General features: G+C 40.6%; 1 protein-coding gene across 1 annotated transcript in view; it reads left to right on the plus strand.

Annotated features, from left to right (window-relative positions):
- Positions 1-9,840: 9,840 nt before the first annotated feature.
- The window catches only part of rbms3 (RNA binding motif, single stranded interacting protein), a 245,421-nt gene continuing 229,800 nt past the window's right edge, over positions 9,841-25,461 (plus strand). The window contains exons 1-2 of the mRNA XM_063899282.1: positions 9,841-10,096; positions 12,140-12,328. Coding sequence (XP_063755352.1) covers positions 12,155-12,328 — 174 coding nt within the window. The 5' untranslated portion in view covers positions 9,841-10,096; positions 12,140-12,154. The remainder of the gene's footprint in view (positions 10,097-12,139; positions 12,329-25,461) is intronic.

Here is a 25,461-nt window from a genome sequence, read left to right on the forward strand (position 1 = left end):
GTGAAAGCATATACTGCATACTATACTGTATAAGGCACACCACATTTGACAAAGTAAAAAATATTAGCTGATACTTAAAGCTTACATGGCTTAAGTGTTGATGTATATGTAGCATGCATGTGATACAAAAACACAGAAACATTGAAAGAAGTCAACTTTTAAGGCTAATACGCATGTCTTACAAGGACGAAGATTGATGATAAGAAGCCGAGGGGCCACATCGGAGAAAAGCGGTCCCCCTGTGTTGATGAAGCAGTCCCTACTCCGGGCCTGTGTTTACGTTTCCCTTCGAGTGTTTCCCCCCACGGCGCTCCATCCAATTCTCCTCAACAAGGGAACATGAGGGAGCGGGGTAAAATGAGAGTGGGCTCATGAATGGAAGGGGACAAATTGACATGTGGCGTTTTGTGAGGTGAGTGCCCAACCTCTCGACCGCTGATTACCATTCGCTAATGAGCACCCCGGTTTGTGTGTCTCTGCGTTTTTCTCTCTGCTTCTCCGCAGAATGTTCTTTCTCCTCTCCAGCTTTGTGCAGGCCCGGAGCAGCCAGTGGACCATAGGTGCGCTGTTAATTGGGAGACGCACACATCAGTAATTAAAGCAGTAGGGGGGCTTGTACTATACCAACTCCTTCCAATTCCCCCTTCTTTAAAGCCCGCCCTCCCCCTTTAATTCAATCCTCTCTGCCGAATTGATCATTGTGCAGGGCCAGATTTGCCCCTGGCAGTTTTGTCACTTTCTAATGATGCCTTTTCAGAGAGACAAGGCCTGGGTCTTACCAGCACCAGGACCAGTTGGGGCCAATCGTTGTCTTCACGCCAAGCTCACTCCATCTGATTAAAAGACTTGCATTTAGCCAAGTAAACTCCCTCACATATAGGTACAAACTCAATATAAACACACACACTAAGTGACGCTCAAAATGTATGGCCCCTATTCTGTCACTGCTATACTTTGCTTGTCTTTAAAGAAGAACACAACAACAACAAAAAATCCTAATATTCCCAAACCTCTCCCCCATTTGCCCCTTCTCCATTAGAACATCTAGGTGTTATGAACATACACTTGAGATTGTGGGCGAAGTGTTTGCTTTTTTACATGTTAAATTGTGGCACTGAAGACCCAGTGAGAGAGAATTCTGATAATACTTTTTTGCCAAATGTTAAAAAAAAAAAAAAAGGTGGGCTGAGGGGCCAGGAACATTCAAAGTCAAGGGTTTTCCACACCCTTTAAAATAAATATGAAAAAAAAAAAGAATTTTAGGCATGCTTGAACAAGCTTGTATATATCAGTACTGCTCTGACACAATATATATCTCTCCTCCATGGCACATATGTCCCTAAACCTCAACAGGCAAAAAAAAATCGATTGGTAATGTCTATCTGCCGTCCATATTCAGTATAGCAAAGTAACATTTTGGGAGCACGCTTAATCAGTGTACAGTTGTGTGGCTATGAGTTTGGATGAGCATTTCACACCCTTTAAAGGAGCTATTATTATCATTGTGCAAATCAAAGAGATCATTCATTAATTTGTTAACCATGCTTTTATCCTATTCTTACACTTCTCACACTTTACATCTGCTCTACGGGCAATGAGGTATAGTTAGTCCCAGGGGTATCGAGCAGCTTCCTCTCCATACGCCGACACCACTCGTGGATATAGTGTGGCATACCCTATGTAATTAAAATAACCCAGCAGAGGTGTTTCTACGTGGCATTTTATGCTTTTGTGGGCCATGTTTGTTCTGTTTCCTGCCCTGTTCAGCTCCCCCCCTTATCTCTTAGACCCCCTTGAGTATGGCGTTTTACATTTCTGTTTGTAAAACTGTCAACACATCCACTGGCTGTACTAACGTGTGATTTAGCGCCAACAGAGAGGAGGGATAGAGAGTGAGAGAGAGGCAACTGCATGAGATCTTGCACATTCTCAAAGTGGAATATTTTTTCACCGTTATCCCCCTATCTCCCAACTCCCTACCCCCAAAGATACTTCCGTGTTTGTGAAGTGCTTTTTTTTTACCTTTTAATGATCACATTGTCTTTGCTTTCTCTGATATTTGCAATTTACAATTTCATGCTTTCAGTGCATTTTATCTAAAAATGTATATTGGGATAAAACTGAAATTGTGCAACGTGTACCTGTGGGACAAATACAAATTCACATTTAAAAAATGTTTGGCTGAAGACAAAATAATTCTCTCCATGAAATGCGTACAAACATATCAAACCTGCTGGCGGAGAGTGAGAGAGGAGAACATGATCAAAATTAATTGGATTAATGTGTGGAGTTGAATTGTGTGTGTGAAATTTACACCTGTCAAACTCCTGTCAAATCAGACATTCCCTGTCATTGCTAATAAGAACCTGGGGGGAGTGGTGGCACCTTAAGACTGAAAAGATGAACACCAGCAACAAATCCTACACCAAGTCTTCTGCTCATGGAGACTGCTCACCTGTACATATACAACCCGGTCACAAAACATAACACACATACAGTTTGATGGGTTCCATAATATTCCACAACATTTCAGAAATATCAGAATAATGTCGTGATTCAAAACAGTTACAGCAGATTCCTCACACTCACCAAACAAAGAATAAAAAAAATAGGAGTTTTTGTTTGGAAATATTTTGTTTTACAAATTACTCCAAATGTCCACAACACAAATACACAGTTCACCACAAAAGCTGCACAAGCATCATCTGTCATACATAACACGATAAGAAAAGCCTCACACTCACATCAGTTTCCACCAGAAACAGAGGAAATCCCACATTTTAATCACAGAAATACTGTTGCCTGGCCTTGGATTTGAGATTTTTTTCTCCTTTTTTTACTTTGTTTGGCTTTAATTTACACCTCTGTTTTGCAGCTGTGAGAGGGGAATTCAGCTTCTGTCCCTTTGGAGAGGTGCACTGGCAGCAGAACATTAGCTCATTTTAACGGCCAGTGTAATAATCTGTGCACCGGAGGGCCTCAGTTGGAAGCTCTACTTTGCACTAAACCATTGCCGGCTCCCCTGTCGATAACAAGACAGTCACTTCATTATAGCTTCACAAGTTATCCATTTATTTTCTATTGGCCCCATCAGAGAACAATAGAGCATGAAGTCAGATGTTACAAAATATTAATCAAAGATGCACCATTGTGTCAAAATGTAATTTTTCTGCTACAGGGCTGGAGGTATAATTGTTTGATTTGATAATAAAAGCACATAATGTGTTCAGGGGCAGAACGGCACACATTCTCGAGCATACACAAATAGTTGACTCTGCGGCCTGAACTGATGTTTAAAATTAAGACGACAGGCTGTGAAATACAGAAGTGAGAGTATCATTGGTGGGTCGTGGATAAGAGGAACCCCAATGGTGCCAAAAAACACTTCTACAATTATGAGTAATAATAACACAATAAAATTTGAAGCTTTCGAAAGCATTCTTAAAAACACATAAAGAGCTCAATATTTATTCACTGTGGTTTGGAGTGACGTGAACAATTATATGTGTAATGTGTAAACTGGTTTTATTGTTGATTAAGAGCATTTCTAATTTGTAATAAGTTATCTTTCATATAATATGAATATTAATTAAACAATTAATGCAATATTTACTATTTGTGATGTTATATATACATTGCCATTTTACAACCACTGTTAAATGTATTTATTTAAATTTCTCATTTTTGATCAGTGATTTAATTCAGTCAACATGACTGAAATCCTTTAATAAACTTAAAACATTTCTTTAGTAGCTACTTGGACTGAAAGAAAATTAAAAAGAGATGGCACAACACTTCCGAAGGCCTGAATGTGTGAATCCACAGACACGTCTGCATGAGCGTAGTGGCTTAGTGCCGATTATAGTTGCACCAAATGTTGAATAGGACTTTCAAAAAACACATTCAAGAGAAGCTGTGAGAAATTCACTCACACCAGCAAATGCAAAAGCTGACCACAGCCAACAAAAGGAGCAGAGCAGAAAAGCTACATGAGCGAGCACGCAACTGTAAGTGAAGAAGAGGAAAGGAGACGTAGAACACCCTAACACACACAGAGGCAAAAATGAAGATAAATGACACAGTTTACAAAATTATTTTACAGGTTTTCAAGAGAAGATGTTTTGCACCGGAAAAAACTGTTTTTATGAATGATGATAATTATGACATAATAATAGATCAGTCTCTTTATTTTTGGATAATTAAAAAATGAAGTGCAGAGTCAAATCTAACCCCATTGAGGCAAAGTTCCCTGTCACACTCACAACAAGCAGGCCGAGAAAGACAACACGAGACCCCGACGAACCCCTTTCACATGTAATGATGATTCCCCTTCATTAAAACTGCTAGTAACCCTGTTAGGCTGAATAGACTCACTACGGGTAATCGTGAAAACACTTTTAATCAACGCACAGAAACAGCAGAGACCTTGCTAGAATGCATTCACTCCAAATAAAGCAGGCTCTTTATAAACAGGCGCAGCAAAACAGCTAAGACCCTGATAAGACTCCTCACACTCTCCATGGCGAAACCTGCCTGTGAATGTCTCCTGACAGCTCCTTAGCCCTTGTTAGAGAGAATCACTTCCTAATGATTCAACCCAGCTTGGAAACATCAACACACACAAAGTAACACTTGGGCTTGCAGTTTTTACATGAAGAAACATGGCCTACACAAACATGCAGTCGCTGTGGTTGACTGGATTCACTGATGTGAAATTGCTTTGATGACGTTCTGATAACCCATAAAAAAAGGCTTGAATCAAGAATCAGGACTTCTTTATGGACTTCCATTGTTGGTGGGAAAATTTTACCAGCATGAAATTAAATAAAAACAACATTTGTTCAAATGTTTAGCTCAAATTTAAAAGATTTTTTTTTTTTTCCAAATGTTTGTCGAATCCAAATACTCCAAATCCAAATACTCAATCCAATTTCTCATATTTTAGATCATGAAAACCTCAACATATCTTAAAGTCATTTTTAGTTATATATTGTTCTGGTATGATGTAATACTTTCTTTTTCTTTCACCTTTGAAAGGAAAATAAAATTGCCACCCTTTTGCACACTGTGGTTGACCGAAATGTATACATGTGCCTGCTCATAGGCACCAACACCCACACACACACACGCACATGCACACACACACACACACCCACACCCACACCCACGCACACACACACACACACACACACAGGGCGGTTGACACATGGTATATCAGCAGGCGCAGTTCTTTTGTCCTCTTGCTAGTTTTAGCAACACCACTTCTCTTGGAACACGTTGCTCTTTTGTTCTGAGTATGTATGTGTGAAAAGGAGTTGCATTAAAAATCACTATTAAACATCAGAAAACTTATACAATTTATTTTTCCTTTAGATTTAAAATTGTTATGTTATTTTGCTTTTTTCATTTATTTTCCTATGCGAATACAAATATACTGATTCTGAGGAACCTAATCTTCTTATGAACAATTTTCCATTGACCAGTAAACAATTATAAAAACTGAATGTGTGACTCAATTTTTCTAGGTCCTTTTGTGTGACTCAGAGGTGGTTGTTATCTCTTGCCGCAGCAGCTGTATTTTGGTTATGATCTGGAGCATGGTGTCTGAACTTTGCCTGAGCTGTCGGTCGTGGTGACAGTGGGTGGGGTTTGAGTCATGGGTGACATGATTTTGACAGGTATGATTCAGTGGCGAGGAGCAGGCATGCATGTGCACAAACAAACAAAAGTAAACCCAAATAAAAATACCTGGCTGCTATCTCAAAACTCTACTGGTATTGGATGTGTATTGTGTACTTTGTAAATTGTGTAATTTTTCATATTTTGTATGCATGCTTCTTAATTATACTAAGCTATCTTTGGCTCTTTACTTAATGTAACAATGTAAGTATCCCCTCTGTGGGACAAATAATGGTATTCTGATTCAAATGAAATAATATTAGTAGGCCAAGAAAGAAAATAATTGTTTGTCCTTTATCTCATTGAGGTTAATCTTTTCAAGCAGAGATCGGAAACCATGAACTAACTTTCCCTTTGCTGCATCCTTCTTTCTTTCTCTTTAGGTATGCTCCCTACTCTCTCTTGTGTAAATCCATCTCATCCAAACCAGGCTTATCCCACAGATGCTGTGACTCCTTCACCCTGGGTGTGAGAAATATGGGGGCCAAAGGTGTTACTCTGTAATCAGTCTGGACTGTTGTGCCTCGTCCTGCCAGTATACAGTGTAACGTGCTGGTAACCACAACTTCACAAGGCTGCTGTGTTACCCCGTAGCCACAGGGCCTCAGACGCCTTTTCATCTGTCTGACGTTCTGCAGTGTAGAGGAGCGGCTGGAGAAAGGCTCGACAAACAAACAAACAGAAACACACTCAGAGCAACAAGGTCTAAACACTCTGTCTGACATGGATGATGTTCACTACGGGATTAGGCAAATGGATGCTGCATGGCGTCAAAAATAGTGAAAAGGCAGATGTGACATTGGTTGTATTTACTCTTGCATCTATTGGCAGTGAAGGCAGATTATGAAATACAATCTTCATCCAATGCTCTGGTGTGAACAGCAGATTCCATGGCTGAAGCTTTTTTGTGCCTGCCTTCCCCACATGCTCTTAACAGCGCTCTTAACACCTACAATTATATATTTATATATATAAAAATGAAAACATGATCGGACCAAATTACTTACATCTTGCGTCAGCCTGTAAAAAGCTTAACATCTTGACACTGGCTTTTAGTGAATGCTGCAGCTTCCCAGGAGTGTGGCATGCCACGACAGCCTCCCCATAACTCAAGATCTCTCTCTTGAATTGTTGCTTCTGGAAGTGGATGTTGAAAAGCGTTCATGTTCAACAATGGGAGAAACACAGAGTTCAAATGATCGATTGAGCTCTATAGTAGCTGAAAAGTCAGTCTCATAAAACCATCCAATAAACCTCTCGAACAAAAACTCTGAAAGCATCAACAGTTTCATTTCTTACAATGAACAACAGAAGACTGTAAGGAGGAACGAGGAATGGTACCATGTAAATAGGGCAAACATTTAACACTTTTTATTTAAAGTACACAAAATGTACGACTCATAAAACCCAAACTATAGTATTGCAGTTTACTCTATACAAAAGCAGCTCTCCTCCTCATGCTTTTGATCCAAAGTCTCAAAGTGCCCCCTAGTGGGTGTTTTCTGCCTCTGATCCAAACGTGATCTGCAACACATTTGACCCTATAATAAGGTCTCAGTAGTTCACTGTGCTAATTAAAAGGACAATTTCGACATGGGATCACAGCATAACACTCAGTGTCTAACACAGTTGGAGGGAATTAGCTGTTGTCTGTACCATAACAAAGTGCTAAATGACTGAGGGTACACTGACTACACTTTAGCATGAAGTGACCAAAATGTCGAATTTGATGCAGAGAAACCAATCTAGTGAATAAAATGAGTCAGTGTTGGCTGTGGCAGGTTCACTCTTTATGGCACCATGGCAGATCTGAAGAAATGTTATTTTTATAATGCAATTTATATTAAAATGGTCAGGTGGCAGATGTAAAGATTGTAGACGAAAAATATTGACTTAAGACACTGAAATAATTCACAATATTAAACTATGAAACATCAATTTGCACTCACAATAAGATTAAACAATATAGGGAAACATATGGTTGGACATCAGCAAACGTATATTATTTTAATAATACATTATTGATCCCATAAGGTTCCCTCATTTATGATGACAATTAAGCCAAGAGAGTGCTGACAAAATCCGTCTTGCATTTTCTTTAAGACCCTACAGCAGTCCCAACTGGATAACAAATACCTTTACAGCTCTGAAATGACTGCCCAATCATCAATACCCAAGGCTTTGTCCTTATGATTGTGATACCCCAGCTTCTCTGTTTGTATTGTTGTAATTCAAACACATGGAGCACAAGGACAAAGATGGACAGTCTGTGTAGAACAGCCTCCCAAGCCTTTTCTGATTGATAATACACTCTGTCTTTCCATCTCTCCATAACTCCTTCCCACAACACAACCTGGCACCTTGTCCCACTGGCTGGCCCTGAAGGAAAACAATTACCAGAGAAGCGGAACAACAATACCCAGAAAACATCTGCTTGTGCCGGCTGGGATCACTGACATGCCTGACTGTGCGTCCCTGTTGGCTAGCATAGAGGACACATGCCACAGGCCTGAGCGTACAGGGCGCTGCTCCTCAAACGGCGCCTTACCCTCAGCCTGGCGATCCACCTGCCTCTCTGCCTGCCTGTCTGCCTTCTCTGGCAATGGCAGCTCCATCAGAGCAGGGCCCGCCTGTTGGAGCAGTTGTTCGTTTGGGTGAGACATTTCTTCTTGGATAGGATAATGCAACAGTATGGCCTTTAAGTTGAGGCAGACAGGCAGGCGATGAAGATGGCACAATGGGCCAACACCCATGTGATGCCTCCCTCATGTTATAGCTCAGCAGCTTGGAAGGCCCCATTAAGGGTAAACACTTCACACAGAGCTCAACAATGATCGAAGGGCACAGAAAGATTACAAATGTGCACAAATTGTAGAATAAAAATATATACTGTATGGCAACCATTACAGTGTTATCACTGACAAACTGTTTAGGACCGCAGAGTAGTCACATGATCCATTACATTTAATAACTTGAAAGTGTCTGGTTTGATGGGCATTATTGAGTTGGTCTAAACAGGCCTCATTCTACTCAGTGTTTATTGAGTTTATGTTGCCACCTTGTGGCCATCATTGAGGTTTACTGATATTTGATCTAAACAAATTCCCTGACAATAGGTCACAAGATCATTTCTGAGATGACAATGTATTTTACAACACACATGATGTTACACACTTGGTATTTAATTATTTTGTGTTTTTAAAGAATGGGACATGCTTATGCTTAACTTAGGCTGAACCATAATTGATAACGTCAAAGACAATTTAATTTGTTTGTCGATGCTTTTCCATGAGTATACAGGTAGGCTAATTCTGACACAGAATTCTGTTGTTTTATTTAGTCAAGTGACGGGACTATAATACTACCACAATCAATAAAACAATCATTATTTACACAATGTGCATTACATAAAACATCTCATTTCCCTTAGCAATTGCAATGTTTAGCTATTAAAGATAAGACAAGATAAGATATACCGTATGTTATTCATCCCAAATTAGGAAATGTTTTCGTTGCAGCAGCATGTAAAACAAGTATTACACATAATTAGATATAAAAAAGAGTAGAAAAAAACCCCAATAATATAATATAGTTATCTCAAAATAGAATATGAAACAGAACTAATAGTGTGAAAATAAAAAAATTGCCTACTGTTACCTCTGTCCTGGCCTCACCTCGCCTCCAGCAGGGTAGGTCGGCTCCTCCTTCAGTACTGGAGCATCTGCTGCTTTCATATACTGTAGGAAATATTATTGACATGCCGTTTAGTAGCAGTTTAGTTGCACTATGCGAGTATTATACCCACATTTAAAAACAAAGCATTTATTTTTGATTGACAGCAATACGTAGGTCAAATAAACAAAAAATATAACATAATTAACATAGAAAGGCCAGTTAATTTCTAAAATAGGTAACAACCATCAAACTGATTTAAAGCTGTACTTTTCTGAATTATACTACAGCGACAAAACTATGTATTGTGTTTGGACAGGTTGAGGAATTAAATAATATTTATTCGCTTGAAAAAAGTATTTTGCAACTTCCTGCATGTACGATTTAGGATCTTTTGAGGAGCACCTGAAGGCAGCATTTTTGACACGGGCTCGGTGTACGGGGAGGAGGGTTTGCTGTCAGCTCGCAGGGACACGCCCGACGTGACAGCAGCAGCAGCAGCAGCAGTGTGTTGTATAGCTCTGACACCGTGCACCACCTCCTCAACGCTGACTGAAGTGTCTCTATGCCAATTTCTGACGGAATAATTTATCATACAACTAAATGAACCGGTTCCCTGTTGTTCTGCCCTAGACTACCGTGGCTTCCCGCGTCAGAGAAACAACAGAGATGTAAAGCAAGTTGCACTACCGCATCTGCCTCTTGATATGCTTCTGACATAACGAGGAGCCAAGAAGTGACAGAGGTATTTCGGCATTATATTGCGACTTGTTTATGTTGATGTGCCAGCGCCATACGGTGTTGAAGTTACCGTAATAACACAGACTCAGCGCACGGAGCCTTGTTTGTGTTAGGCGCTCGAAGCAATACATGTTTTTAGAGTTGTTTTCATCATTATTGGGTGTAGTCTTATACTATTAGCATACTTTGAAGGCAAAGCCGGCGGGTGCACACTCGGAAAGGAGCTATTTAAAATAAAAACGTTTTTACAAAAGTCGTCCTTCCAACAGCTGACCCTCGCCCTCACCTGCTGAGAAACTATTCCAAGTATAGATATAGGATATTTGTATGCAAAAACTATAAAAACATGAACCACTAGTCCTAGTTTTGCATTATTTGTTTCAATTAGTGTCGTTTGAAACTGTTACTTCTCTATTGGATGCTCGCGGGAATACATAGGCCTAGGTCAAACGCGTGGGCTACGTGACATGGAATAATTAGTATGGGCCAACAGGTGCGTTCACCCTGTGAAGTTAAGGCGCCAGGTTCATCATCCTGTCTAGCTGCTAACAATGTGCTGCAGCTGTAAAATGTTCAGTAAAACTTAATTCAGGAATTGCATTTATGATGCAGCTCATCTCAGGTGAGAGAACGCCCAACTGTCCTCATAATAACTAAATTAAGGCGCCAGAATGCAAAATAAGGCAACTCAGTGCTAAACATCACCGTGCTTCTGATTTCAGATTGATATTTTGAGGTCAACCCTGCGGTCGATGGGATATCTCTTTACTTTTCTCTTTACTGTTTTTCTCTGCTTTATTGTTTGGGGACTTAAAGACACTTTAAACACTCTTCTAATATGAAACTTTCCCCACACACAAACACAGCACACTGTTTTACAACATTCTCTCACAACAAGGGAAGTCTTCTCGGCCTAATCTAGAGATCACTGTACCTTTTATATTTCTTAGCTTATCAGGCATCTTTGTGATGTATTTTTTTTTGCACCAAGCCCATAAATTGCTCAAAAGAAACAGGCTTGGAATATATTAAGAACGTGTTTCTTAATCTTAAATCCTGTGAACATCATTACTGAGAAAAGCCTGGTTTTCATCATACCATTCCAGAGCCAGATATGAGGTCAGAGGTCAGAAAAAGCTGCAGTACAGAACCGTGCAGTTGTTTTTGCTGTAACTGAGTGCATTGACCCAGATAACCTATGTGGCGATGTTAGTTAAATAAACACCAGGAAAACCTCAGGTTAAACACATTTTGTTAAATGTGTCTACGTTTTATTAAGTGTCCCAGTCAGCCATGGCAATAAGCCAGCATGCAAAACAAGTTTAAACAAACCTTCTGTTTTTACTTTCCTATATCAGGAGAGTGATTATCTTTTGTTAAAAGTAATTATTTTGCTGTCCAAGGGTTCGTTGTTCAAATGATAGATCGGATTCCTCACCAGAGTTCTTAAATAGCAGGTTTATCTGTCTAGTTAAATCCAATATAAAGACTCTGGTTTAATAATAATGATGTTTGACTAACACATATTTCTTTATCAGGCCTATGTATTGTCATGCATAGTAAATGTTTGTAATACATGCAAACAGTGCTTGATTTTACAGTCTGTATGTATGAGGCAAAAAGGATGCGGTGGCTAAAAACATTTGATTAATTAATTATAATTTAGGGGGCGAAAGCTAAAAGCGCTGTCTCAAATACTTTTATATATTATACCCTTATATATTTATAATTTTGTAAAATGCATTAGTATGATCTTTTGTAAAGTTTTACATCATTGTTATACATCTTGTTTGCAAATGAATAATTGAGGAAACCTCGAGGAGGGGATTAACTTCACTGTTGGGGTTTCATGTGAAGATTTATAGAGGAAGTGTTTCTAACAACATGGTATTATTACAATATCTAATTAAGATTCCTCTGAATCTCCTCCTGCGCTCATCGGCAGAGTGTATGTTGGAGAGATGGTTGTGAAAACAAATATATCAAAGTGTCTATTTCATCCCTTTCTTCTGAAGTGTTCCCCTTTATCTTGCTCTCCCTTTACAAGGCGCTGCAGAGGAAGATGGAGGTTCAGAGTGGCGTTCAACAGTCAGAGCCCCGCCCTTTAGGCTCTCCTCGGACAGGGGACAATCAACAGGATGTATATGACGACAGACAGACAGATGCCAGCGGCAGGCCTTCTGCTGACACTCACAGTACGGATGCTCAGCCAGCAGGACAGAAAGACGACAAAAAAGTAAGTCGCAGACTTCCACTGCTGCACATCTGGAACTGCTGTGAGTCTTTATGTGTGTGTGATGAGTGACCAAATCCTGCCAGTCTGTTGTGCTATTACCGGATGATATTTCCTATTTTACTTTAAAAAAACAGACACTCATTTACAGGAGCTGTCTGCTCACTAACGTCAGCTGCAAGAAAAAGTGAAACTGTTGATGCTTTAGTCTTTAGTCTTTGTGGTTTTGAAGGAAGTAGGTTGAGTAGTTATGTTGCTATGAGAATCTTTCAGGATACACTACAAACCACAGATATGCTGTGTACATTTATAATAGCTTAATATGACAGTCAGATCTTAGTGGCTTGTGCAGTCTCCACGTGTGAGTGCTGAGTCTCAAACATTTCAAACCTCTGCCATCTTGGAGACCTCTGCATGTCCAGATGTGACAGTTAAAGCCTGACTGGCTCTCCTCCATCTCAAGGACGTCAATCATGCTTCTCTGGCAGGATTCAGAACCTCTCTCTGTCAATCAGCCTGAGCGGCTCTATAGGCACAACAGATATACAGAAACATTCAGCAGATAACTGGATTGACTGCTGCTGGCAGCTCTGAATTGGATGCTTGTCATGGCTTGCTGTATTAATTTTGAGTCCTTTTGAGCAAACGGCAATGGACATAACCCTTAAGGGTCTTCATTTTGGCAGAGTAAAAGGACCTCTGAAGCATTTAAATAACATCAAAATCTTAAAAAGAAGTGTAATAATAAAGAAATGTTAGGTGTGGGGGTAGCTTGTCAGATCAGGCCTTTACTGGCAAAGGATGTGCTGTTGCTTTTGTAACCTCTGTTGCTAGTGGAGATTACTTTTATTAACCAATTTGTAAGTCAATCAAGAGCAACGCTATCCATGCACAGCATATATCTCAGTGAACCTTTCAAGAAGATATGCCCCCATCCAAAATGGGGTATTTCTTCCATAATTACTTTTCCATCAAACAGCTGCAGAGTATTTATAATATGCAGAGCTTTGAGGTGCACTGTAGCGTGATCCGTACAGTATCTGTTTCTTAAGCTTTGCATACATTTTCAGCCATATCTTTTATGTAGTGACCAAACTCTGCTTTGGATACCCAGTGTGTTCCCCTTTCAAACACACTGATACTAATTATTGTCATAGTTAGAAGGATTTACAAAACATTTTAGGCTTTTCATGCAAAAGTCAGATAAAGCACCAGTATGACCACGCACATCTCCGGAGAAATTAGACTCTTTTATCTTTCCAGAGAAATACTTTAACACAGACTTTTTGTAGGAAAACTCAATAGCCACTCTTTACAGGGCTGGATAAAAGATTGCCTTCCCTCTTGTTATTGGCTCAATGAAACGCACACGCACACACACACACACACACACACACACACACACACACACACACACACACACACACACACACACACACACACACACACACACACACACACACACACACACACACACACACACACACACACACACATTAGCACAATCAGGCCTTTATGCAATTGGTTCCCCCAATTGACTTTAAATCAGACACCAGTAATGTGCTTTTAAACCTCATATTAATGTTGAATCTGCTAATTGTTACCTAGAACATCAAATGTTTGTATTTTAGATTTTACCATTGGTGTTCTTTTTGTACCTGAGTACAAAGGACAACAAGCTCATTGCCCCTGCCTTGAAACCCATCTTAATGTAAGTGCGTGTGCAACAAAGAGAGGAGAATGGCAATCTGTGTGTCTGTTTTCTCCTTTCTGTGCTCTTTGTTGGTTAATTAGCAGTTGAGTCCACCCCAGATGCAATGTACAGAGGTTGTCCCTGAGAGTGTGTGTGCCGCGACGCTGGCTGACCAACCGTTTGGCAGCCTGGCTCCTGACGCCACGGTGTCATCGATTAGTCTGGAGAGTTTATTCATCATGGTGTCATCGGGGGAAGTGGACCAGTGTTCCTGTCCTTGTTAAAAGGTGCTTGCCCCTGGCCTGCCCTGTTTTTTATTAGAGATAAATCACAGAGAGTGAGGTGGCTCAGGCTGATCCGTGGACTCCGGCTCAGAGATGTTGTGGCATAGCAGGTCATCCACAGTGCAGTCAGCTGTTGCTTAAAGGAAGTCAGCTGGTGAGAGTTTTGTCTGTTAGAATATCCCCAGACTGTCTCCAGAATGTGAAAACCCGGGGTCAAAAACGCATTTCAAATTAATTTCACTCTTCACAGTGTACTGATGAAGAACGCTTCAGTGACCACAAAAAGGTCCAGGTTGTGATGTTCTCTGCAAATCACAACGTAGTTGTCACATGGAGGTCATTTCTGTTCACACCTTTGTGTCAAGTGACTATGGAAACTGTGTTCTTGAGGTTCAAGTGTGCAAAGTTGGTCATAACTGAGCTTCCTGGATTAAATGCATCCTCTAAAACCAGGAAAGACAACACTTGCTGCAATATTAGGATATTTAAAATGTAATGTATTCTGTAATCACAATAACAATGTAAGAATCATTATATTACCCAGCACTACTTGGAAGATAAAAGTTATATTTCCAAGCTAGGCTTACTAGTTTTCACATTGCATGCTAGTAACCATAATATTGTCAGCTCTGGCACACCTGTAACATCAGGACCATATGTTGCCCTGTGTTTTGAAACACAACACATTCAATCAGTAACACAACAAAGTCTTCATTTATACAGGCTTTATACAGTTCTTAAAGCTGACTCCGCTCTTTAGCCTCAACATCACCTCTGCTCCTTCTCTGTACCCTGATCCCTGTGTTGATCCATGACACTAACTGCAGTGACCTCTAAACCCCCCCACCCACAGGATTTTTTCTGATAGCATCGGACTGTACTCATTATTCTGCCATTAGCTTTGGTGATATCTCAAAGCCTCAGCTGGATGCCGCTGATGCCGAGCTGCAGTGTTGATTTGATATAGTGCACTAATTGGTGTCATTACAGCCTATTGACCTTTCACTCATTATCCGCTCTGGAAGCAGAAAAACTACGGCGGCACGATGCTGATCCTGTAGTTTTTATAATTATTCTCTTTTTTTAAAGTGTATGTGTGTTTATGGCTTTGCTTTTGCGTACTTCTCTTACAGATATTTTGTTTTAATCTCAAATGTCAAACAGTCAGATCTATTCTTCACTGTAGTAATTTGTGTTTTCTTTCCATTAGAAATGAGTCTTCAGGGATGGAGCGTTTAGGCGTGGAGTTGAATAGTTGGACTGGTGATTATTGCTGTTGTATTTGATTACACAAATGAGAGTCATTCAGGAACAGAGAGAACAAATTGCATTAAATGGCTCTGACTTAAGATGTTGTGTGCACTTCCAAATGAGCAATCAGAAAATGAAAATGGGTGCAGATGTGATTCAGTCAGGATACGAGTTAATTTCATGTTTGTTAACCAATCAAATCCTCTTGCGTGAGCCCAAGTTTGATAAGTGGAACTTTCTTGACTTTGCGATGGCTTGTTGTCCAGATGCTGTCGGTGCATTTGGGTAATGTTTCTCACTCATAGTAAATGTTAAGTTAACTGGAAAAGCAGATGGCTTCTCACCTTGCGAGGCAATTTGGCTTCAGCAGCAGTGACAGGTTGGGATGTGATTCACTCTGATTGCTGCTTTCTGGGTCTTTTAAAAAAAGCTTAATTACCTGTGTTGACTGTAAACTCTGGCAGCGGTTAAACCATAAAATAATTATCTCATCTAACTCTATAACATTTGCTCTCAGTTTTAGCTATCAGCGTATTTTGCGTTAGGTTGATGTGAATAAAGATGTCAGGTAAAAGTTGTATTTATTAGAATAAAATGAACACTAATGTGTGCCAGGGAAAGTTTTTGTCTTCTCCATCAGCATTGCTGAAATGAGCACAGTGCAGTGAGTTGAGTTAATACGGAGAGGCATCCTGAACGCCACCTCCACTGCCCCCCCCCATCCTCCACCACAAATTACCTTGGTGGTAGCTAGCGGGGCCCAGATAATTACCTTGTGTTATTTCTCCTCCCACACTTTGCTTTTGAAGTTGTGGCTGCCTGGCCGCATAGCTGCCTCGGCTCTAATAGCATCCCGGCATGCCATCGATCCCACACCCCTCCTCCGGATATGAATGGCTAGTGGACTGATGGGTAATGGGGGGGGGGGGGGGGGGGATTGTATTCCTCAAGCCTCTGCAGATTTCCTAAAACAGGGGTTAATCATTTTCCTGGTATACCTGATCAGGCAAAGGACACAGTGCACAGATGAGTGTATTACGCACATTAAACTGCACATCACAATGATTCTTTGCAGGCAGACAAACTGACAAATTGGCACCTCGTCAAAGTCTGTACATTTATTGATGCAAATGGCTGCTTTTTCTTTTTTTACTGCTAAACATTTAACCCTCCTTTTTGTCGAGTTTCAGCATGGCAGTTTTAAACCTTCACAGTAGTAGGGACCTTTTTAAAAAGTCATTACTGCTCCGATTTGTTGAGAAAATCATTGCTTCTTCTCTGCTCAACCGCGTCAGAAAAGTAAAAAAAATTGTCACTGTAATAGTTTATTTCAAGGAAAATGCCTTCAGAGATGCTTGCTCTGCAGAGAGGTGAGGTGTAACTTGAGTGTGACGGCGGAGAGCCGCAGGCAGCTTCAGTGAAACTGTGTACAGCTTAGGTGATAATCTCATTGCTGTAATGCTATCCTGAGCTTTATTGGCAGTTCATTTCTTAAAACTACAAGTACAATTTTAAACAATTCTGTCTTAATTATACTGTGTCACCTTTATATGACACCTAAGCTTTTCTTACAAAGTCTAAATGCTTTCTATTAAAAGACCTATCTTTTATTCAAATGCAGCTCCACTCAGTCACTGGGTCCAGGGCGTTTCTTCAACCACAAACATACTGATACTGCATTTCACATGCAGACAAAGAGAACAAGAGGATGTTCAAAGCTCCTCTGAACATTAAACCCTAAGTATGGACACGTTTCAACACAGCTTGGTGAAACCTGGGCAGATTGCTCTTTTGGCAAAACCTTAACAAGGCACTGGAACACTACGAAATGATCCAGCCACGAGTCGGGGTGATGCAGCACATCAGCACCCGACATGGGAAATAATGTCTGTTACTGGCCTGCTCAGAATCTGTAAAGCTGTAAAGATCTATCAATTCTGTACTTATAATAAAGTCTTCTATCATAATGTTTATAGTACATGCAATTTTAAATGTACATGAACTGCATACCCATTACCAGCTGAGGTGAAGTAAATATAAAGTGTCTCCTGAGGTTTCAGAGTACGAGGTCATTGGGTTAGCTCCAGGTTTGGTGGCCATGGTCAAGCCTGAGTCCATGATCTGGTGTATTAGGGACGGATGATCATTAGTGAGGAGCTGAAAGGGCATTGCAAATTTCTAAATCCTTTGCTTTATTTGGGATCTACTGTAAGCTTGCCAAGCACATGTGGACTTGTACGGATAATGACATGCTTGCACATACAGAAATGCACCAATGGAACAAGTGTGACATTTTGTTTTGGTAGTTCTTGACTGACGCTGTAAGAGTCTTTAGGAACAGCAGTAGCATGGCCCGTTGGAAGTCAGTGTGACTGGTATGCTGTTTCAAAAAGCGACTGCCCCTTGCTATTTGTAGATACTTTATTTGTGTTCTAGCTTTCTATTTTAGTCCACTGGCTCTTTAATCTGTCATATAAAAGAAGCAAGGCTGATCAAGCTTGTCAAATGTGTATCATGTAGTCATGTATCAAGACACAACCTCTTTAAGCGGCTCTATTCATCTCTCATCAGTGCATTTTACTCGTCTGTTCAAAGTACACTCCGTATAAACAAAGACGCAGACACATGTACACACACACACACACACACACACACACACACACACACACACACACACACACACACACACACACACACACACACACACACACACACACACACACACACACACTGACACTCTACCAGCAGATCACAAGGACCTTATTAGCTGCTGTCACAACACATTTATCCCTCTTCCGTTTCTGGGAGCTGTCGTGAGCGAAAGGTTGTTCTGTGCTGCAAAGTGGCAAAGTGGGCTCCTCTCTGTGTTTTTCATTCTCTCTAATGGAAAGCGATGGCATGGGCCCCGGCCATCTCTATCTGTGGCCCTGTCCAAAGAGGGCTAATTTCTGCCCGAAAATAGCCCCGCTGTCAGCTCGCCTTAGTTGCCGGGCCCGCTGAGAGTCAGTTAAGGGGATCAGTGCTCGCTGGAGTGTGTGGCTCAGTGGTAAGACATGGTGCTGGTGACACATTGCTTTGATGGGATCACCATCCGCTCCTAATCCCCCCCCGACACAGATGACCCTAAAGGCTCATCGGACTCAGCGGAGGCACCAGTCGTGACTCCCGCCCTGTCTGACTTTAACCTCCTATCCCGTTGACCTTCAGCCTTTATTCTTAGAAATGGCGTGTAAACAGCAGGCAGCTTTTTGGTTAGGAATCCCTCTGGGTCTCTAAAACAAAGGCACCTCTGAGATTCTGGGGTCTATGTTTCTATGCATTTGTTGTTTTAGAATATGCACAGTGTGCGTGGCAGTTGAGACAGAAATCACATTGTTCTTCATCTCTAAATTTAATCCAAGATGTTGTGCGATACATCAAAGCAGATCGTTTCCCTGAGAATTTACAGAGCCATTAACTCCATGAATAAAACTACCGCTGTTGTTGTGCATTTAGTTGGCATTTGTTGGACGTGCAATTTGATTTGCAGGCCAGCAATTTGGCACGTGAACATAAGTACGAGAACACGCAGTTGAGGAGGCCATCTGGAAAATTCCTTGCTGTGATTAAAAAGAAATTCAGTCCTCTTCATTTTCATTTTTTAACGATTTGTGCACCCTGTTGATGTTTGTTATGTGACTGCTTCGCTGGAGCTGTGCAGAGGCATCTGTGTCTGAGTGAGAGTCGAGACAGGCAACTGTTCACTCTCAGTTTTTGATGACTTGGCAGCAAAGGAAAGGTCAAGGAAGACTGCAGAATCACCAAATGTGCTGGATTAGCAGGAGTCAATCCGGGTGTTCACAGGGAAGAGTTTTTATTGGAGAGTTTTATGTGTTGCCAGACAATGTGTATAATGTTCAATTTTTTTGTAAAATACTGCACATCATTTGGCTTCATCATTTGATAATATGTTAAATTAACAAATGTTTAATGAAATCACAGACATCTAATGCGAAACTCCACAATCACTGTCTGAAGGGAATGTTCATGTCGTGCTAACTCAATTATGTGGACTATTTTACTTTTTACAGTGACTATTATTAGTATTACTATTATTACTAGGCATTATGTTTTTTAATTATGTCATATCAATGTATGACTTTACTGTATTCTGTACTGTCATAAGTGGATACCACCTTAATAGCCACATGACTGTTTTTCATTAGCTCTTTTGCAGATTGCACATTTTCTATGACAGGATGGGAACTTGTGTACATTTATACTATTTCTAGGCTTTAAAACATATGTTGTTTAAGTAAATAAAATCATCACAGTGTAGGTATTGTATTTGCCAAAAAAGGAAAATACATTTAACCCAGAAAGCCTTTTGCCATTTTTCTAAAGTGCAAATAATGTCATTAGAAAGCCTTTGCTACCACTTGCACGAATGGATAAAAGAAATGGATGGTTTATTTTCGTAATTGTCATAATATCAAACTGCTTGTTTGTTAGATTTTTCTACAAAAAACATATTGTTGTCTTCCTCCACTTATTGCTTGGCTCCTAGCTCAAGTCAAACCACAGAAAGTGTGGAAATGAACTGTAGATCAGATTCAGGATTTAAGACAGCTGCTGATGTTACTTTATTTATATTTTTCTTTCTTATGGGAAAGGTTTTTCATACTCCTTTTATTCTGGACATTGTGCCACCATGTCACAACACCTAAACCAGTGTCTGTATGAGTGTAATTCTGCATAGATCAGCACACTCAACTGTTGACAAAATCCCACATCATATACGGATGTGTTATCTTTGTTAAATTATAATAACTTGTCTTAGCGTTGTATGTTAGTAGGAAATGTCCTCACATATAAGAAGTGTATTCCACATGGGAGGATGACCTCAGCTCTGTTCTGCTGCTCTGACAGATGCTCCACTGTTTAGTTGTGACTCAAATATTTCCATTTGTACAATCTGCTTCCACTAGGAAATGTCTCTTCGATTAATTATAATCAAGCTTTCAGCGTCAATATTTCCCAGTGTTTATAGACTTGGCCTGCAATACTTCATAACATCTTGAGCAAGCAAAACAACATATTTTATTTTACTGCTAAAGCGTTTGGTTAAAATACATGAATGAATACTGCTTTTATAATCCAAAATGTCAAAAGAAAATCGAAAAGGTGGTGGGGATATACTGGTGAGAGAGAGAAGTAGTTTCACTTCATCTGACATGGACCAGCGACCAAATAAATAATTATTTAACAATTACTTGCAGTGACAACAATATTTCAGTGGAGCCTCTTCTGCTCTCCATACTTAAATGTGATTGGTCAATACTTGAACTACAAACCATATTATCTTTATTAGAGCAACCCTCTCTGTGCCAACAGGAAACGCTCCACAGTGAGCGTTAGCGTTTATTGTGGATGTTATAGACACGTTATCCCCATGAGCTGTATATGAAAAAGAGACTTCCTGTATCTGCTTTGAAGAACTGGAACAGCACTACATGGCATTTATCTGGGTGAAAATGAGAAAGCAAACGCACCCTGCTTGGCAAAACTCTTGAGGATATCTTTAAATTACCTCATTTCAACCTCAGGCTTTGCTTTCCCTACCCACCAGATGTAGAAGCCTTTTTTTTTTTTTACTGTAATATAAAGGTTTTCCATATCTCATAAATGCCGGTCACCCAGCGGGGAGTCCTGTTTCTAATATCACACAAGCTCAAACGCACAACTGGAGTCCGTGGCCCGGCGAGGTACATCTGTTGAGGTTTAACACAAAGAGCGGAGCACTGTGATGGCTGGCTGGCCGTGCAGCTCGCAGGGGCATCATTAGCTTTGTGATAATAAGAGCAAACACCTCCATTATGTTCCCTGGGGCTTGTAATATATACATTCACACCTTGTTAGACTGTGTGACCATCCCTGTTAGTCTCAGCAGTTAGACCACGCCTGCCCACTCATTAGCGCGGATAAGGCCGTCATTACTGGAGGAGATAACAGTCAAATACTGCGCTGGCTTTTGACTGGTTGTGGAAATAAAACGGCAAACCGGACGATGTATCACACTGTGCCGTCCCTTCGTCATGTCATGAAGATATGACTGTTTTGAAAGCTGTTGGCGGGGCCCGGCTGTATGCGAGCGCGCAGGTCAGCGGCTGTGCCATGTGATGCTGTGCAAATGAAACAGTAATAGAGGGTTTCATCACCACTGCTAATTACTGAATGACAGTTCTCTCACCAGTGTGTAAATGTGTTTGTGCCTGCCTGCCTATGTCTGTGTGTGATAGTCCTAATTAGATAAACTCCCATTACACTTAAAAGTGCATTACTGCTGCTCTTTTGTGAAGGCTATAATTAGAGCGCTGCAGAGAGCGAGTGGTAATTAACTTATTTCTCAAGTATTATCAGTCTGCTTGTTATATGAGCCAATTGTATTTAAAAAAGATAGAATAAATATTTTATTTCATGCCATGGCTTTGTTAACAGAGACATTAAAGCAGAGAGCTCTTACACTGCGAGCGGCAATACATATCTCGTCCACTTCTCGGGGGATTTCTGTCTGATACAACTGGCATATCACAAAGGACGATTTCAGCCGGTAAAACTGTATAAGCAGGCTGTGTAAAAGCAAGTGATAGCATGAGTATGTGCACACATTTCTTGTCTCGGTGTCCTTTAACCTTGCATTTCTGTGCATGTGTCACTGATGCCGGCAGCAGTGTGAGCCGCAGATCCTCCGACTTATCCAGATTGCCTTTTAATCCCGATCACATTCTCCTGTTCCTGCCGTTGACTCCCTTATTGCTCTTTAGTTTCATAGCAGTCTGTTCCCTATCTTTCTTTCTATAATTTCCACCGTCCTGCATGACATTTAGTTATTCACCAACATGTGGAACTGTGTAAAGAGTCATTGATAGAGACCCTACCGACCATACCGACCACTAACACACAGGTGATTTTAAGGTACATCATGTTCCCTTTCAATAGCTTTTCCTCAGTTTCTGATGGATTTTCTTGTACATGTATCATTCTTCTTAGTAGAGTGTTTGGTGACCTTAGGTAGTCGACTAATAAAATGCATCACAAATCTTTAGAAGTGTTTTAAACTGGAAAGAAAATGAGGTTTCTATTCCGCCCCCCCTGCCTTTTCTTTGTATATAACCCCCTCTTCCTATGTTCCTGCCCAAGCAGATTTAAGTTACACTTGTAATGATGTTAATCTCTGTCTTAGGAGACCTTAAAGTCCTTGATGTGAAAGCTAGAAGACTGGGTCATTGGCTCATTTTCACAGGGCTAGCAAATCCCATTGGAGGGGTGGTGCCGGTGGATTGAGAGCACGGACTGTTTTGCCAGCAGATCCTCTTTCTATGCTCTTCTGAATGGGTCTATTTTTAACACGTGGGATGGTTTTATTGGACGGATGGATAACTCTTTGTTGCACACTTGTGCTTTGTGTCTACTCGCATTAATTCTATACGCAGCCTCCTAAAGCCTGTGTACTGTGTGCGCATAGTGAGCTGTGCAGCTGTTTTGATTCACATGGGTTGTATACCACAGGTTAAAGGGATTTTAATTTCAAACCTAGTCATACTATTAGTGCAGGGTTTTTTCTAGAAAATATCGTATGAGGGCTCTGATCTTGTATGTAAGATATATCAATTACGGGGAGAACATGACGCAGGTATACTAGATGGCGCCGCATACGTAAACGACAACGCAATGACGGAGCTCCATTAAAAACCAAGCTGTCTATGAAGATTTTCATATTTTTAAGTAATTTTACTGTTTTCCAATGAAGAGAAATATTGTTTTCTGGCATCACCACATTTTATGGGGAAAATCTGCATTTTGGTACAAGGGCGCACGGCGAAAGTAAGCGGCCGCAGGGCCCCTGTTACCTGGTTACGACAACCATGTAGTGAGTTATTCATTTATTTTTTTACCTTTTATTCAACCAGATTTAAACCACCAACTAGTGTTATATTGTCCGTTAGCTGTGTGTCTCTGTAAAATATTCAAAACAAGTAATCATGTGCTGCTGAGTGACAGGCCAGAGATTGTGCTACATTATCTTTGGGAGTGTATAGATTTGCGAGACAGATGAAAAGGAAGGACAGAAATGACTATTTTCTTCGGTCATGAGACCCAGATTGAGTGTCGTGCCCAGGGTTAGCAAATCTCATTTACAAATTTCAGGTGGGCAAATATCCCTCCCTCCTCATGTCTCCCCCGTCTTCGCCTCCCATCACAATGAAGACGAAGCTTCTCATTTAGCAGAACTGCAGGCCTGCAGGCTGTGTCACAGAGACCCATGTGACACACACACACCGCACACACACCAAATGAATATGTCCTGCTGCACAGGGCAGTTCATTTGATTTGTGAGCTCAACCTCTTACTCTCTTTAAAGCTTAATTCATTCCTTCTTTATACACTTGGAAGACAACACTTTTGGGGAATGTGAATTTATTTAGTACTTAATTGTATAATTGTAGATGCTTTTAAAGTGTTATAACTAACAGAATGATGCATGGTCACCAGAGTAGTAAAACTAATGTATGGTTGCCTAAATTCTACATTTACTCTTGTGACGTTCTGAACTCCATTATGTGAGTTGTCTTAACTTTAAATATATAAACTAGTTGTACAGGTAAATAGTAAACAGAATGTCATCTTTCAGTCTCCGCACAGAATCTGTTTGAGTGTTTCTCCTTCCTTATGTCTTTTTTGCACTTGGCTGGATATCTACATTCTTCACTCTTTTTTTATTTTCGGTTCATGTTTGTTGCAGAATGTTTTGAGAGATGATCACAGGCGTTCTCCCCAGAGAAATCTTAAGGAGGAAAGTGAGCCTATTTCCAGAGCTGTAGAAAGAGAGAGTGGGACTCATTATGACTCACTCGGAGTTGAAATGCTCTGGATGATTTCTGAGTCAGACACAAGGGCCAGTGTCCGCTGCCATGGTGATGCACGGCCAAATGTAATTGAACTCAAAGAGCAATAGAGATGGAAATGAAATGAGGGGAAGCTTAAAAGGGCCCCAAGGCAGCTTCACTATAGTCATGATAACATTCCTAAAGAGACGTCCAGCTACAGTCCCCTGCATGTACTCTGATTACTCTGGATCCTCTGTTACTTCAGGTCATTTACAGTTTCGGATATTGAAGATGCATCTGGGCCAAGCAAAGCAAATTCAGGAACAATTCCAAAATAATAACTTTTTCTCACTTCTGTCCCCAGCATTTGATTGGGGAAATCTTCTCTGAAAATATTTCTGTTTCTTAGCAAACATGTACAAAAATATGAAAGGCTTGCGACTGAAACAAAGCCAGGAGGTACTGATGAGATTTTCTGTGAACGCCATATGCAGACGCGTGTAGAATCACAACACGCACATACTGATGCACTTATCCTTTCTTCATATCCTTTAATCAACATGTTATACCCTTAGTATTTTATCCTGACCATTTCATCATGAACCCTAACTTGATTTATCTTCCCCGGGCGCTGTACGATAGCTTCCCACTGCTCCCAGTACTAGGATGGGTTAAATGCAGAGATCACATTTCACTGTGTGCATGTGTGTGTGACGATTAAAGAGGCTTTCATCCTCCGAATCTTCTTCTTCGTTTCTTGGGAAAGCAGGACACATGCTTTTCTAAATGAAATGTGTTCAAATTGAAATCATACACTGACTCAATTTGAATTAAGCTCAACTTACCAAAATGCTTAAAGACGGAAGGCAAAAAGTAAAGTCTGTGTTAAAGTCTTCCACAATCACAGGCGTCTTTCACTTTCTGATTTTCACTCTGGCTCCCTGCAGCCCGCGGCTGGAATCCAGCAGGGCTCGCAGATTAGGAAAATCTTGCAAATGTACTATTTGTCATGCAAGGGGTTTGAGAAGGAGTTTAAGCCAA

The sequence above is a fragment of the Eleginops maclovinus genome, chromosome 13, assembly GCF_036324505.1.
Source record: "Eleginops maclovinus isolate JMC-PN-2008 ecotype Puerto Natales chromosome 13, JC_Emac_rtc_rv5, whole genome shotgun sequence".
In the NCBI taxonomy this organism is placed as follows: Eukaryota; Metazoa; Chordata; class Actinopteri; order Perciformes; family Eleginopidae; genus Eleginops; species Eleginops maclovinus.